The sequence below is a fragment of the Molothrus ater genome, chromosome 7 (assembly GCF_012460135.2).
Source record: "Molothrus ater isolate BHLD 08-10-18 breed brown headed cowbird chromosome 7, BPBGC_Mater_1.1, whole genome shotgun sequence".
Lineage (NCBI taxonomy): Eukaryota > Metazoa > Chordata > Aves > Passeriformes > Icteridae > Molothrus > Molothrus ater.
In genome coordinates this window covers 7,417,130-7,433,934 of record NC_050484.2, presented here as the reverse complement: position 1 = coordinate 7,433,934, position 16,805 = coordinate 7,417,130, and the positions used below count along the sequence as shown (strand labels likewise).

The following is a 16,805-nucleotide window of genomic DNA, read 5'->3' as shown; positions in this document are numbered from 1 at the left end:
CTTCTGCTCCCTTCCCACTTTCTCACTCAGCTGGTTTTGCTTGGTCACGTGGACCTGACATTTTCCTCTATTTCACCCATGGAATTCATTACCTCCATTGAGCTCTGGAAGGGCAATGGGGAATACGATCATGGCTCCCTGAGGGGAGAGCCAGAGTTCAGATCCTGGGGCAGAGCACTCCCTGGAACAGGAGGGTTTATATTCCCAGTTTCAATCCTACTACAGGCGGTCCATGTCCATGCACACCATCTTGTGGGGTTTTTTTTTTTTTTTTGCACTTTCAATTGTAAAAGAAGGAAAAAGGAAAATGTTGACTTGCTGACTTGCTAAGGCTGGCACTCCTTATGGTTAAGAGTTGATTTTGACCACTGTCTTGATTAGAACAACAAAGCTTCAAAAACCCTTTCCAGATATTTTCAAGCCAATATTTTTTTATTTGCTTTGATATCAAGCTGGAATCCAGTATTTTACCTTCCTTTGACCGCACAAAAAATCTTAACATGGAAAACCTTCCAATGGCATATGAAAACTCATTCCCCTCAGACATTCTCTATCACTTAGAAACTCAGATTTTCCTTTTCTGCCCCTTTTGGGCCTCTCTGGAAACTTCACATTCTGCACAAGAGAGATGTAGAAGAGCTGCCCATTTTCAGGACAGCCTCTTCCCCACACCCACATGTCACAGGGTTATGGCATCAGAGGATGCTTCTTCAAAGGACCTAACAATGTGTACCCTCTGAATAGGGTCTAGACCTCCTTCCTAATCTGCCAGGCTAGAGCTACTTTCTAAAAATGTTGCTTGCCTTCCCAGTTCTCACCCCACAGAACCATATCCATGGAGCCCAGGGAAATAAGCTGATTCTCTGCTTAGTTAGATGCTGACTGTTCCTGCAAGAAACATTTTCCTCCTTTTCAAAACCAGGATCTTGCTGTGGGCACTTAGGGAAAAAAACAGGCTGCCCAGTCTTGTCAAGGCTAATGACAAACGTTTCCTGACAAACAGGAAGGCTGAAACATAGAAGTGAAGGATTATGAATGAAATCTTGAAGTGACTCAAGAGAAAAACCAAATCATAGAGTGGCTCATTGCACATGTGGAGCCCTCGAAAGCTGTGTGCTGTGGGAGGCAGAGCCTCAGCAGAGCTGCTGGGGAGGTTAGAGCCTGTGAGCCATCCTGGAGGAGTGGTTGGATGCACCCTGGAGAGCATGGAGGGGCACAGATCCACACCACCCAGAGCAATGGATTGCTTGGCTGTCACTCTGCTTGAGCACCTACCAGCTCTGCAGCTTAAAATGCCCTTTTCATTTGGAACCATAATAAGGAAGGGGAGAAATTCCTTTTTCCTAGGGCAAGTCATAGTTGTTAAATAAAAATACCATTGTATGGACTTAAAAGAACCTAATACTGTTACTATTTGCACTTGTATGTACAGTTATATGAATTGCATACACATATAGAGAGATGCATAGCATACACACTTTTCTGTACCCAGATGTGTTTGATTGATTTTCAGCTTTTTCATGACTTTCTTAGCCTTTCAAAACCACATACTTTCAAACTATGTGTTTAAAACAACAAGGTCCTTATTTATTAGGAAATTCATATCCAAGGATTTGAGCATTCCTACATCAATTTTTTCATAATGCTTACTTTTTTTCATTTATTTGTTTTGTTGTTTTAGTTTTTTTTTTTTCAGAGATGTGATCTTGCTGCCTTACAGCAAAGAGGCCAGCTCCAATGAGGAGCAGAAAAAGGCTATCTTTCCCCTGTTTTTGCACTGCTAGTTAATAAAGATTCTTTTTCCAAGACAGAAGCAGTCTTTCCTCAGTGCCCAATTTTTTACACTGCGAATACTCAGCTGCCATATATTATTCAAATTATCAATAAAAACCATAGAAATTTAAAATATGTCACAACGCCTGATAATTTTACATTAATAAGGAAATAAAGGAGATTTCTCTGCATTTTTACAAGCTTGTCATTCAGTTATGCTACAGTAGATGGCATCATTTAACAGGAAGACGACAAAAATTTGAAGACGTATGGATACAATGATATTCATATTTGCTTCTAACTTTCTGGACATTGTTAAATGAATTAAGAAATAAGCTAGGAGAGCTGCAATGAAAACTGCTGTGGCCTTTGGCAGAATGAAAGTATTAAACAGATTTCCAAAGGAAACTTACATCTGGGAAGACTCTGGGTGTTAAAGACACCCCCTCTGTGCTCAGATGTAGATCTGTGTGTCAGCATGTTATGACATAATGCATTTTGCATTGCTCATAAAGATTAACTGTTTGCTCCAAAATCCTTTGGAAAGCTGATTTGTGCTAAAGCACTGGTGAGTAACATATAGGAATAATGAGGTTATAAAAAAGCTGACTTGTCTGCTTCTAGACTTGTGGTATAACAGCCACATACTTGCCTTAGCCAGCTTTTCTTATTGATTCCTAACATTCCCATTAGCCTGAGATTTAAGAAACATTAGATCTCAACAGTATTTGTCTATGGCAATGCACAATCTTATTCTTCCTCCCAAAGCCCTAAATATGATAGCTGTACAGCACTTCACTTCTCTGGCACTTACTGCAATGCTTTGTTGGAAGCCCTGTCAATCTCTTGTGCACTGTTATGAAAGTTTAATATTTTAAAGCCTGAATTAATTTGAAATTATGCTGTTTACCAAGCACTCATGTTGTTATAGGTTTTGCTGTGTGTAGCACTTCCCTGGGCCAGCCCAAATACTGAATAAAATAAAAAAAAGGCAAGACAATAATTGTTGTATGTTGGTTTTGAATTATTTCCCATTCTAGGAAGACTGGCAGCTGTCCATAAGCAAACCAATATTGAAAGCTGAAAGGAAAATCACAATTTAGTTCCAAAGGACATATAAGTGGGGTACATAGAAGAGCCCAAATGTGTGCAAGGGAAAACACAGATGGCCATTGTCATATGGCCTGAAAGATGACAGATGTCATACGGGACATAATCCCAGTCCCAGTGAGGTAAAGGGGAATTTGTTATCATATGAGACTCTGACCTGCTCTGTAGTTGGTTTTGGCTTTGCATTTGTGCAAGTACCATGATCATCACTTAACCACAATTTTATGGCAAAAGGAAAAAATTTCCTAATAGTATCCTCAAAAACCACAGGCTTTTCCACTTTGGAAAGGCAATGTCCAGCTATTGCATTAGTAGCAGACTTGCATATCCCATTTACAGAGAGGTGACTAAAGGGTTAGAAATTAAAAAACATCTTGAACTTGTCTGGTTCTGCCTCAGAGAGGGCAATAGTCCACACAGGGGTGACTCACGATCCTCCAGCAGCTGCCTGATGATGGCCTGGGAAGCAAAACTGAGGAGCTTTGGTCTGTGAGAATCTGATCACAAACATAATGAGACAAACAAACAACTTCTGCTGTATTTAAAGTGAATCTGGTAAAGGCTAAAGCAGCAAGATGAAAAGGCCTTGCCTCTAACTTTCACAGAATCCAAAGCCTGATGAAGTTAAGAAAAGCATTTGTGTTACTCTTTTAACTGTACAAAACCTGTGCTTCCTCACCCTGACCTAGTTTTGGTCATTTCCTTTGCAGGATGAGTACTTCAAAAATTGTTTTACATTTCATCTGTAGTAAATACATCTGTTAATTGCATACCCCAGCACTGCCTGATACATTGTTTAAGCAAAGCACAAAGTAGAAGGAAGATATGTTGTCTATTTTCAATACAAACACAATCATTCTCCCCTACTGGAGTAGGTGGAGGAATCCACCCCAGCATGTGCAGCAATGCTGCTTTCCATTTCCTGAGCAGAAAAGAATGCCACAGCATCTACCTCGAGGCAAATGGTTTGGGCTCCCTGTCTGGTATGAGGATGATGTTTACAAGAAACCCAAACACACTCATTCCATCCCATCATTAGTAATGGAAACAGGCAGGCTCATAATGAATGAATTGGCTGAAGCAGCAGGGATGGCCTGGTCTGTTGGCATGTCTGGTCAGTGCTGAGTACTCAAAAGGGCTCAAACCCTGTCTGGGTCACAGCAGTCAGGAAAAGATGTGGAAAAAAAGGAAAAGAAATCGTTTAATCAGTTGGGTTTTTTTTTTTTTAACTGCAAAGCCTTCAAACATTCTCTCAGCTGGAATTGTCTTAATCAGCTAATTAATTGAATCCATTTCACATGATGCATGAGGACATAAGGGCCAATTTAGGTATCCATACATATTAGGATCTTTTCAGGTTTAATAGTAATGATGGAATATTTTGTAAGGCTTGTTCACATGTGATTGAAGGTAATGAAACCTCCATTTATTAAACTCCTAAATGCAGACCTAAACATCAAAACGTTGACCCAAAGTGGGTCAACCATAAAAATCCATTGATGCTCTGGGAGCTCTGGAAGGAAGTGGGATGGAAAAGGAGCACGAATGAATAGTTCACAGACTTCCCAAGTTTCACACCAAAAAGGACAGCTACATCCCCTGCTTTCAGAATGAAACTGAAGCTTTCTTACTTCTAGGGATTCTTGTCTGCCAAGAAAGCTGGCATTGGAACAGTTCTGCTGCTGCGCTCGTCCCAGTTTTGCCGTTTTCTCAGATGCAGAGTAAGAAAGAGAAAGCTGCTTAAAAGAATGCTGGTTAAGCATTCGGAATACTGTACTTGTCTGTCAGAGGTGTTGCAGGATGGAGTCATGTGCTGTTTCACTGGCAATGTACAGAAGAGTCTGGATCCTCAGGTGAAGGATCCTTGTGTCACACAGCCAAACTGTCCTTGCTTCGAGACCCACCCAGTGTGTATGTCAGATTACAAAATGAATAAGAAAAAAGCAAGCCTGCACCGGTACAAACAAGTGCTTGCATTTTAAACGGCTCATTCCTTGTTCCCTTCATTTGTGTTTATATGCTACAAATGCCACAACCTTTCTGCAGCCTTTAGAAACTAAGAAATATCAGGATTAGAATATATCTTAAGCATGTTTGTTACCAAGTAAAATACAAAATTCCTCTATTTCCCCTGTAGATTACTGGTTTTTTCTATATTTCAAAATAATTTTCTAATATACTGGGTTTTTTCTAATATTCAAATGAACTCTAATTTTTCTGTTTTATCTTCAGAGGTTTAGGTTTCACAAATTGCTCTACTTGGGCACACATGCTGACACCCTGGAATGATGTTCTTCATACAACTTCCAAAGCTCACCCTGCCACAGCAGTGCTGCAAGGAAATCGTGACCAGAGATATCCCAGCAGAGATGTTGTTACACAACAGCCTCCCTGCTTCAGCTGGCGTCTGGCACGACAAACCATGGCAAAAGAACTGGCTTGTTTCAAAACTGGTAATTAGCAAACAAAGTGCAGGGTGGTTTCTCTGCTGGTTTAGTTGGAGAGGGTTGTTTTTTGGCAGAGCTGTCATTTCAAGCTGAGTCATACAAGGGGCAGGACAGAGCAGACTGCTCTATCACCTTGCTTCTTTCTTGGGGCTGCCCAGAGAAACGTTGACTGTCTGGTCCTGAACTCATAAAAGTAATTTTGAGGACAAACTTCTGCTGCATTCAAGAGACAGTTATACAGTTATACCTTTTTTTTTCCTAGCTATTCCTTGACAACATCATGGGTCAAATTGCTTTTTGCAAGGGAGGGAGATATTCCTGGAAGACCATCTGTATTGAGATGTTACTCTGCGATTTCCTCTCCAGTGTCCCCTCTCAACAGGCTGACTATGGGACTAAATTATAATTATGCTTCTGTCTTTTCAGTAGAGATCAACCTCTTTTCTTCCAACAAAGCTGCAGAATTCAGATAATTCCTCCCTGATTAAGGGTGACCACTGCCTGATCAGAACCTCACTTGATTTTACTGGGCTTTGAATCAGACCTAAAAATTGTTAGCTTCTAATCATTCTGGTGTTAACTGAAGCTCTTCATTGCCTAAAAGATCAAATCTTTTACTAAGGGTAACATTAGCATTAGAGCAGGGCACAAAGTAAGGAGACATTTCATCATAATTCAGACAAAGTCTTTTAGAGGGATCATTGCATCATACTTCAGCTACTCTTCAGTTAATGGTAAAATGCCTATGAGATTTTTCCATCCCCTCTGTTCTTACATTACAATATTTTTTGGCACATCACTTTTTGTGCCATGTGGTGTTATGCTAAAAATAAGGAACAGGCTGCAAGAACTTCTTTTGTGGCTATTTAGTTGTAGTGCTAGCCTAAATTCTAATACTACTCTGCAGAAATATGATTCTAAGGTACTTCTTATCATTAGAGTGAATGATACCAAATTCTTCCATAAAGACTTGTGTCTTCAACTAAGCAAAAATGGACATAAATTCAAGGTCCAATATGATTTCTGATGATTTAATGGATTTATTAGTTTCTTTAAACATGTATTCTGCTCATTGCTTAGGCAGTCAATGAAGACTTCTAGAGTCAGAATCCAAGTGTAAAGGTTATGTTAGTTTTGAACACTTGACCACTTCCAATTGTATTCCATAAGAAGCTGGCCTAACATATTTCTAAAGAAAAGTGATATTTCAAGCTCAACATTACTAGGATCAATTAATGGGAAAAATTTATTAAAATACAGCATGAGATTTTGCCAAACTTAAAAAAAAAAAGTCAGCCCGAAGGTGTAGCTCAAAGACATAGTTCTGCATTCCTGATTTTAGCTAGGACCAGGCAGAGTTTATAACATTGGAGGGTTCTTTGACACATTTCTTGAATAGGTCTGTCCTGGGAAGAATAAAGAAAAAACTGGAAAAGTCATTGTGCACAGGCTTCCCAGACTCTACAACCACTCTGACAGATCCAAAACCTCATGAGAGAGTGGTTCAGCTTTTGATCTGATAAGAAAAAGGGAACAAATGCAAATTGATAATTGTCGAAGTTTGGTCCACATAGAATCTCATTTAAAACACCGAACTGTAACTCCTTAATTAATGATGCTTTAAGCTTCCAGCATGATAAAACCTAAACACTGTGTGGGGAAAAATGTATGACTTTTGTTTTGCATTGTCTAAATTTGTAATTAAAACAATTTTTGGCAGGTAATTAAAATTTCAAGTGGGACATGATCCTCTCTTTCCCCTCAGCTCTGTGAGAGAGTGAACAGATTTATGCAATGCTGTTTCTGTGGTTTGCCTTGGAAGAGATCAGCCTGATTCAATGCTTCTCTCCTGAGGCTGAAGCAGATGGGAAATGTTACAATGGCAGTATAATACATGTGGTAATATCATTTATATTTTCAGATACCTTGGACAAAGTCACCCCAATATAACTCCACAGCCATAATGGATTTACATCTGAGATGAGTAAAGCAGCAGGGGGGCAAATTCTACGCTGGCTTAAGTCCCTGCACGATTTTATTGGTTTCCCTGTAATTTCAGAAGTTGGAAGTAAATGAAGGATTTGGTTCTTGCATTTCATATTCCAGTGAAGGATTAAAGTGCTCTGGCATACTGTCTAAAGAAAAGAATCATATCTTTGGCTGCCAATAAATTAAGGGTATTTGTAATTCAGAAGGTTGTGGTGGGGTTCTAAATGCATAGAGCATCATTAACCTAGATTTATCTGCAAAACAGTTTGTATTCATTCACTCCTTATTCCAGTTTGTACTAATTCACCCCACATCCATTTTGGACAGTTTGTTGGATATGGATTGCAGTATTTGAAATTCTTCTTAATCTGCCTCATAGAGGATATTAAATGGCTATTTGTACCCTGGATACAACGCTCTCATTGTCAACCTCCTAGGGCTACTAAAGTAAGTATTGTGAGGGTTTTCTCAGGGTACTAAAGACAATTTAATTTTGGAGACACTTTTAAATATCAAGTTCTATGTCTGGCCATTTTTCAAGCACAAAGACCTACAGATCTTCCTAACTAATTCCCTTGTGAGGTGAAAATTCACACTTTTGGTGCAGCGAAGAGCCTGCAAGCAGAGATCTGGCTTTTTATTAATATCAGAGGTCAGCAGCCTTGCTACTGAAGTGGCTGCCTGAGGCCTGGCACACATTTAGCTCTCCTGCTCTGTGCAGCAACAACCCCAGCTGGCACAGAGTGAGAATAAACAGCACCACATAGCCCAGGAGGGCTGGAACATCTGCAGCAGACACAACCTGATCCAGCACAGTTTATCTGTTGCAGCCCTTAAAAGGTATGAGTGGAAGAGCGAGAGCCAGAGCACACCTGATAAATGAAAAGGATCTGCACAATTCACTTTTTTTGATTCTTCACTGAAAGACATTTACAGCAATCTTTCTCTCTTCGGCTGCTCAGAAATAATCAGTTGGACTAGAAAACCTCTCTTCTTTCTTCCCCCCACCCCTCCATATTAATGCTATTCTGTTCATACAAAAAAGAGGGAGCTACAAAGAGGACCACCCTGCCAACAGCTAAGCCACCAACAGTCTTAGAATATTGTGCAAAGAATCTTCAAAATGTCTGAGCAGATTTCAATTACTCTTTTCAAAGATTTGCAATTCCCACTACACAGCCCATTGTTTGCTTTCACTAGGACATTCCTCTCTTAAACAGCTGGCACAGAATGACTACTGCTCTGCAGGGAAACAAGCAAACACCATACAGTAGATTAAAAGCCAAAACCAGAGAAGCTGTAGGTTTTTTTTTTTTTTAAAGAGGCTCTCATGAACATAAAAGTGTTTTCCAAGAAAATATGAATCCTATTTTTGCTGCTTATAGCTGAAGGAAAGCATGGGGGATGTAGTTTACTCTCCTTTGATGCTCAGCATGGCAATTACAGTGAACATCAAAGGAACAATGAGCGATGCTTCCCATATTTCCCATTAGCTCTGTTCGGATGAGCAATTGTTTCTGCCTCATCTCTTTGAAAAAAAAAAAGATGCAATTTTGTTCTTGCTTATTTTCCTAAAAGAAAATGGAAAGAAGGAGAAGAGAAGAAGCAGCACAGAGGGAAAGAAGAGAGAAAAAAAGATGTTTGCCGCAGACAGCCTTCTAATGCACCCACTGGTCACTGGGCGTGAACTGCGGGGAGCTTCAGTGGGAACTGATTATGTCCAGGAGTTTTCCAAGAACTGCCAGAGCTGAATTGCTGTGGGAAGTATTTTCCAGACAGAGATCATCCTTTCATATCTACTGCTGCAAAACGTGCCTGGGTTGTTCCTGTGATTCTGCTGCCCTTTGCAGCACTGGACTTGGGAAAAAAGGGGTGCCTGAAGCTGCCCAAATAGCCCAAGAAAGGTTTGCACTCAGGAGGAAAGGTTTCACCTGATGGGAGAGCAGAGGTGACTGCTCTCATCCCTCCAGGGTGGGATGCACAGTGACTTGAAAGAGAAATCCAGCACCAGAAAGGGATATGTCTCCAGTGGCTGTGGATAACTTTGCATTTTGCTGAAGACTAAACTCTGCTAAAGTCTTAAATCTAAAAGTCACATCCTTCATTTCTTGACAGTCATTTGGGTGCCCTTTTAGCTGTAGGAGAAGGCCTAGTCTCTCAAAACAAAAAAGCCACATTCAGCCTCGAAATACATATATTTTCATTACCCTCACATTCTTCCTGTTCAAAGTCCTGTGCATGCTTTCTCCTTCCTGGCAGACATCTCTTCATGGAGTACTTGTGTGAATTAAAGCAAGACAAAAATGTGCAGACATTGTTAAAGGAGGTACCATTTGCATTCTCATTCTGATAGTTCATGTTTAAATGAAGGGTTTGACATAAATGGGGGGAAATGGAAGTAGTCTCTGAGCTAATCTGAAAGGAATCTCCTCTGCTAAACTAAACAAAGCCAGAAGTCCCAGAGCTGAAGTTTATCCAAACTAAAGCCAACAAGCGGTTGTTGTTGGAGGGGGTTATATCATGTTTTCCATTGTCATGTTGACATGAAACAGGCAGAGGCTTCCACTTTGCAAACTCAGAGACAAGATTGGCTCTGAAGTGAAAATAAATAAAGAGAAGCAGTGGCTGGAAGTAGGTTAAGTTTCCTCTAATCAAAATTCAAAGAACCTTTCCTATAAAAGAGAAGATGAGAAAAAATAATGACTGCTTAAAAATATAAATGAAAAATACAATGTACTATACCTATATGTGAAAGATGAACTGCTCTACAGCCAATGATGGATCTCACTCCTCCTAGCACACTTCCAGCATCTAAGATTGGGTTAGCAGACCTCCTCCTGTCTCTCGTACTTTCTGATTCCAGTAATTCGTAATTTTTTACTCGGAGGTTCTCTCTTGATTAACCATAGTCAGAAGCAATGCAAGGGTTAATATTTAATCTTTTTTTTTTAAAGTACAGTCTCAAAGCCATGTGAGAAATATTAATAGCATGGCCACCACATATAAATCTTATTTCCCTGAAACAAAGTCTCACTGTGTTGAATGGAGAAAAATCAGGAAATTCTGTGGGAATTCCTTACAGACTTTTCCAGTGACAAAATGTCTCTTGTCAGGGAAGCCACAGAGAGGACAGAATGGAAAGCTTCATGAACCCTGTGCATCAAAAGACTGAGTGGAAGAAAATCCCTAGAGAAGCAGCTGTCCTGCAGCAGTCACCAAGGCTGTGGGAAGCCCCCAGCAGTGAGCCACCACACAGCATCTCTGCCACAGGGACACCACTGCTGTGACAAGCATGGCCCCAGAGAACCAGCCCTCCAGGAGGAATCCACGGCATCCCCTGGGATGCATGTGGGCAGCACACTGAGGGCCAGGGCTGCAGCATGGTCTGCACCCAGCCATGCTGCCCTCAACAGCCTGACCTGCAGTTACAGAGGTAAAATAACCCTTTGTGCACCCATCCTGGAGCAGGAATCACATCTGTGCCCAGTCCTCCTTCTGTACAAGGTGTATCACCATGGATACGTAGAAGCAGGGATAGGCTGGCAAAGTATTGCAGCAGGTAAATGATGACACTGAAATTTGTGTTCCATTTAAGGTTGAAGGCTATTTATCATCTGCCAAAAACCAAAATCAGAATGTCTCAAAATTATAGACAATTGGTGGTAGATACTGAACTCTAAACCATGTTAAAGTCATGCAATCTACAATTTACCAGGCTACAATATGGAGAATGGGCTAACAGTAACAATGTTGAATCAGAACAGATTTTATTATACCTTTCTCAAGTCTGTTTTATTTTGTTGGGTGCCGCCAATAATAAATTGAACTGTGTCAATCATATCAAACTGCAATGGTGTAGGACCCTAATCCAGTTACTTTAAGACCATAAAACCCCCTGTTTGTTAACAACATATCTTTGCCATTGCCAACAATTTTCCTTTCCTTAACTGAGATCTTTTGCCTAGTTTCTAAAACAAGCATGACTAAAGGACAGCATAATCTGGAACATTAATGGCATGACCATTGCACTAATATCTAATTCTGTGAGCTTTGACAAGTTATTACTCCAAACCAACAAATTAAATCTTGCAACTCTTACAGCAGCTGTGGCTTGTGCTCTTCAGCAGACTAGGAACCTACCACAGAAACATCAAGAGTGATACAGTGCTCCAGGTGCCCGCTAGCCTGGGAAAGTGCACTTTGTTATGGTTTGCCCTTCCTGGTAGGCTGAACCTTTCAACTCTGAAGAGGTTGCTTTTAACCCCAAAAGCTAAATGGTGCTCTGCATCGCTTCCATCTCCAACCCTCAGTATGCTGTCCCAATTAGGAGGGCAGGTATGTCCCATTTTCTGCAGATTTCTGATTAAAACAAGGTGTGAACAACACTAGCACGTAACTGGGACAATGGATAATGGAACAGTGTCAGTCTGGTTTCTCAGCTAGCCTGTGGAACAAAAAAGTGATGGTAATTTCCTTTTTTTTTTTTGAGCAGCATTAATTACAACTCTCCCCCAGCTGTTGTGAAAGGCTGGCATCAGCAGAGTTTGCAAGTGACACCTGGCTGCTTATTTCAAACCTCAACACTTTGGCAGAAGCTGGAAGAGGAAACAGGATCTGCTTGTAATCTGCAGCACTAAGAGGAGAGCAAATGTAATGACTCTGACCCAGGCATCAACAGTGAGGTTTGTGCCAGCAACAACACCCTTCTACCTCTGCCTCTTCCCCCTGTAATAAAGCAGTGGATGTTTCCAACTCCACCTCCTCTTTCAGAAAAATCAGTCTGTGTAGATTTGGTGATTTGGTCTCAAGTCAAAAACAAATCTGGAAAATAATGAAAGGGTTATATAATAGTCTCATTTTCCTAAGGCTAATGTGTTCCAGGGGTGTGTGATATAAAATGTGTTTATGAAATTTGTCCTATTTCCAAGAACATATATATAATGTCTGGAAGGGGTGGATTCCCCAGGCTTTCATTTAGCATGATTTTTCCAGACCAGAAAGCAATGTTTCAATTTTCCTAAGCATAACCTTGTCTGCTGTGTGCTTGGTAAAAAAATAGCTAGGAAAAATGGAAGAAGAGGAGCAGACCCCAGATATTTCATTACTTCGCATAGTCCAGGTTACTTACGATGGTTAATTATCTCTTGGCACACAGATGTGCATCATCTGGTTTTACTGTCAAAATTCTGGAGGAAACCTTTCTGAGTTACCAAAACCTTTGAGGAGAGATAGTTCTGTTGTTAGCATTACCGTTAAACTGGAAATTTATCAACAAAGAGCACATGTGTGCAGTGTTCCATACAGCTAACTGCTAAACATGACAGTCTGGCAGTCTCACAAATAAACTACATCTGTACAGTACCCATCCACTTCACATGCTATCCAATCCTTCCCAGTTAATAAGAAAAGAAAGCAAAATGGCCAAATCAGCTGTTTACAAGTTTTCTTAAAGTATCATTTTTTTCTCTGAGATCAGAAATGGGTGCTCAGCATGAAAAGTAATTTGCACGCTGCCTCCTGAAACCTACATGTAATGGTTATATATCATTTTAAAACTGCAATTTGCAACTGAAAGTAGTATGAAAGGTCAATAAGTCTTGTCAGAGAGATTTTAGCATTCAGCCATTACCTCAGAAATGAGCTTCCTGACCAAACATCCAAGATAATACTTGCATTACAAGGAAAACACTAAATTACCTTAGAGCAAAAAATTACTTGGACTAGTACTGAAGGGTTTCTGGCATTGCTTGCCACACTGCTTTCAGAGCAGTAGAGTTTTCCTAATGACCTCAGCAAAGTTCCTCAAGGACTGGGGTGTACCTACGAGAAGTGTCCTGCTCTGCCTCACTGAGGTGTCCTTTAAGCATCACGGATGCAGCTGAGACAGGCCCAAATCCATCTGACTTCCCTTTTGGCACTGATGTGAGGGCACTGTGGATGTGCTTCCTTTGTAGGCAGGTATTGCCAAATACCTCCAGTCTGGCTAGCTAAAACTTATTCTGTCTTCTGGAAGTAACTGTCATGATTGCCTCTACAAACTCAAGACAAATGGGATGAATGCAGGCTGCAAGGCTTAGCAAATGCTTGCACATCTAGAGTGGAGAATGGATTTCTTTCCTAAAGAAGCATTCTAATATCTTACACTTTTTTGAGTAGTTTAATATGCAGGATGCAAAGGTGCCTTCAAAGGGTGGAACCCAATGTACATTGCTGGACTCTGAATCATCTGTCATGTCCTGAAGTCCTGGCTTCATGTCCTGTCAGCCATCAGGGGGCATCTTATCTTGGACATGGGCAGGGCTGGAAAGCCCTGACACACATCAGAAAACCTGGATTGTGTCAAAGTGATTTCTCCTCCAGGCTAAAAACATCCTGGTGGATTACAAGGACACAGTTTTTGAGTTCACAGAGTATTCCTTGCTGCACAGTACCTTAATCCCAAGCTCTAGAAGAAGTTTAGCCTGAGGCTGTACTCAAATCTCCATTCCAAGCTATTACAGCAAGACAAAGAAATGCATAGCCCAGGGGTACATCTGACTACCCTAAACTCAGTGTATACCGAGCAGTTTCCTTAATATCTTGCCAAGTCTTGTGTCCTGGAAGGCTTTCCTAAGGAAAATTTTATATTCACTTACATTTGATACTAACCATATAAATGTTTTTCTTGACAAGAGAGAGCATTTCAGCATGTCTGGAAATTCTCTTTTCAGTTGTGGAAAATTTGGTTTCCCAGTCCATTCCCTGCCCTGCACATGAATTAGTGATATGAATAATCAACTCCTTCAATTATTATTTTCTGTGAGAAAAGCATATTCAAATGTGTGGAAAGAAACATTCTAAAGTGAGGAGAGCATCCAATTTTTAAGGGATAGCTAGTGATTTATCAGTCTCTCTGTATAACCTCATCCCTGTAAATAGTATGGAAGTTAGCCCAGTAAGGAAATGTTACAACACCATGAAACAGGAATGTGGCAGGGAAAAGAGAATACTCATTCACACTTCATTTGTGTATTGTTCTTCTACCCAAAATTTACCATTTATTGAGTCAAATATATGTTGCACCTCAGAAATGTCCAGGGATATGACTAGAGTGAGGGAAGGAGACCTGGCACTCAGGAGGGGTTTGTTTATGGAGAGAAATAAAACTGATGTTCCTTCTCTATATTTTGGATTTGCTCTAAGTGCTTATCCTTCTGAAGATAGACACAGGTATACAAAAGAACACTTACTGCATTTTAAATAGAAACAATATATATATTGTCTGCTGCTGTATGCAGAGAAAACTCACAGCACACATTTGCTCCAATTTTATAATCACTGAATTTTATAATCTTTACTCATTATTGGAGAGAGAGTTTGTATACGGCAAAGCAGAAACAGAAAAGGGTCAATTCACAGTAAATTCTGTTTACTCTCTACAGAATATATGCATTGGTTGGGGGTTTTTTCAAGAGACACTTAGGCTTAGCCTGTGTCTGTGCTAGGTGAGGGGGGCTGGTGCTGCAGAGGCTGTTGCCTGCTTTGCTCATGCACAGATCCTCCTGAGCTCCAAGTGATCCAGTGCCAACAGGCTGCTCCTGGTGGAGTCACTCACCCCTCGGCAGAGGTCCCTGTCCAGGTATGGTGAGACAGATGGGTTTGCCATGAACTGGCTCAAGTAATTGTTTTCATGATGTGTGTCATACAGAGTAGTGAAGGGTGTGATTTTTAAGGCATTTGGCTTTCCTTTACAGCACTACAGTTTCTTTGGCTGCTGCTTAACGAGTTAATTGTAAGGTTATTCCTCGCCTCTCTGTAGGAATAAATAAATTGCTGATCTTTCATACTTACAGGAGAGAAAAGTGTTTTATCTTAAGGAAGGACTGGTTTACAATATCTGGCAAGCAGGAACTGAGCACATCCAAAAAAGGTCAGCTGTACTTGTGGAATGTCATCTGTTTAACTTAAATACTCATACCACACTTATCTTCACTCTAGGTTGAATTCTTGTATACAAAGTACTTCTCTCCCCTCTGAATTCCATGTTCAGTTGGTTTTTAGTGTTCTTGCTCTCTGTAAACATGCACGCACACACTCACATGGACTTACACATACCATCAACTGCTAATCAGTCTGGTGAAGGGCTGAAACAGCCTGCAGATGCCTGATTCAAACTATTGCAGCTGAGGGAATTAATTTACCCTTCTGTTCTATGCCAAAGTAAAAATTCTGTAAGCTGACATATTTTCATATATCACTCTTAAAAACTCCTTCAACAAAACCATTCAGAATTTTAAGGCTCTCTTTTCCTGCATGCAAAGTGTTGAAAGAAACCCCCACGCTGCCAGTGTAAGACAAACAAGTACAAAGGAGAACTCCAAATAAAATAGCTGGAAGCAAAGACTTATTCCTTCTGAAAAAGAGCTTTCAGGCAGCACAGAGCTAACAGTTATAATGTTATTCCAAGAGTTAAAAGAAAGAGCTTAGAAGCTCCTCGGTGTCTGTAGCAGGAAAACAAGTAAGAACAAGAACAAATGCAGCCAAGGCAGACAGCACTGTACAATCCTTCTAACTTTAAAGAAAGCAAAGCAAAGCAAAACCTTTGGGATCATACTGCAAATCCCTGCAGCTTTCAGCTTCACCATTAAACATCTGACTGCTGAATTAGTGAAGGAAAAGTGTTCTGGTGAGATTCGTGCATACACACTTCTGACAAGCTATAAAAATTATTGGTAAAAATAAAAATAAAATAAAAACATGAAATTATAAGAAGCTTGAATTACTCACCGACTTGTTGTGCCAAAATAACTGAGGGTTGAAACACGGCAAGAATGAGCAAAGTTACTTTTTGCACAGAGCTCATCATGTCTAAATATTAGACATGAGACTCTCTGTGCAAAAATAAAAATGGGGGGGGAAGAAAAAAATCTGTTCAAAATAGCAACATCGGTTGTTCCCTGCCCTTCCAGCACCGGGCCATGTACAGAACTCAGCCACAAGCATTCCCCAGCTTTGGCCTTAAATAGGAAAAAAATTGGCTTACTTTTCTTTTCCACCCCCTTTACTGAAACATGAGAAGAAGACCCATCCCCTAACAGTAAATGAATGATTAATATTTCTCTTGGCTTTACAGAAGACTAAAGTCAACCAAACAAGATACACAGCACATCTGGAACTTTTGTGTGCGTACGAAATGCATGCTGACACTGTATATGAGCAGTTAGTGTGCACTCTATGTGACATATATGCACATGAAAAAAAGCCCCATGCCAAAGCACCCGGGGTAAAGCATTTTTTCGTGTTAATTAGGAGCCAATGGGTAAAACCCAAAGAGAATTTTTAGTTCTTAGTGCTCCCTAACAAAGATAAAAGGTAAGTGGAGGTGTAGCTGCACAGACTGAAAGAATCCCAGAAGTGGAGAAGCAAACCTGGGCATTTCTGCTAATGTGCAATCAGAGTTAATGAAAGGAAGTTCTGAAAATCGCACTTCTGTTCCAGGACTTTTCT

The 16,805-nt window shown here is 40.4% G+C and overlaps 1 protein-coding gene across 1 annotated transcript in view; it reads right to left on the bottom strand.

The window, feature by feature from the left end:
• Positions 1–16,245, bottom strand: part of COL3A1 (collagen type III alpha 1 chain) — a 49,008-nt gene extending 32,763 nt beyond the window's left edge. Inside the window, exon 1 of the mRNA XM_036387075.2 lies at positions 16,086–16,245. Within this exon, the coding sequence (XP_036242968.1) occupies positions 16,086–16,164 (79 nt within the window). The 5' untranslated portion in view covers positions 16,165–16,245. The remainder of the gene's footprint in view (positions 1–16,085) is intronic.
• Between the last annotated feature and the right edge of the window lie 560 nt (positions 16,246–16,805).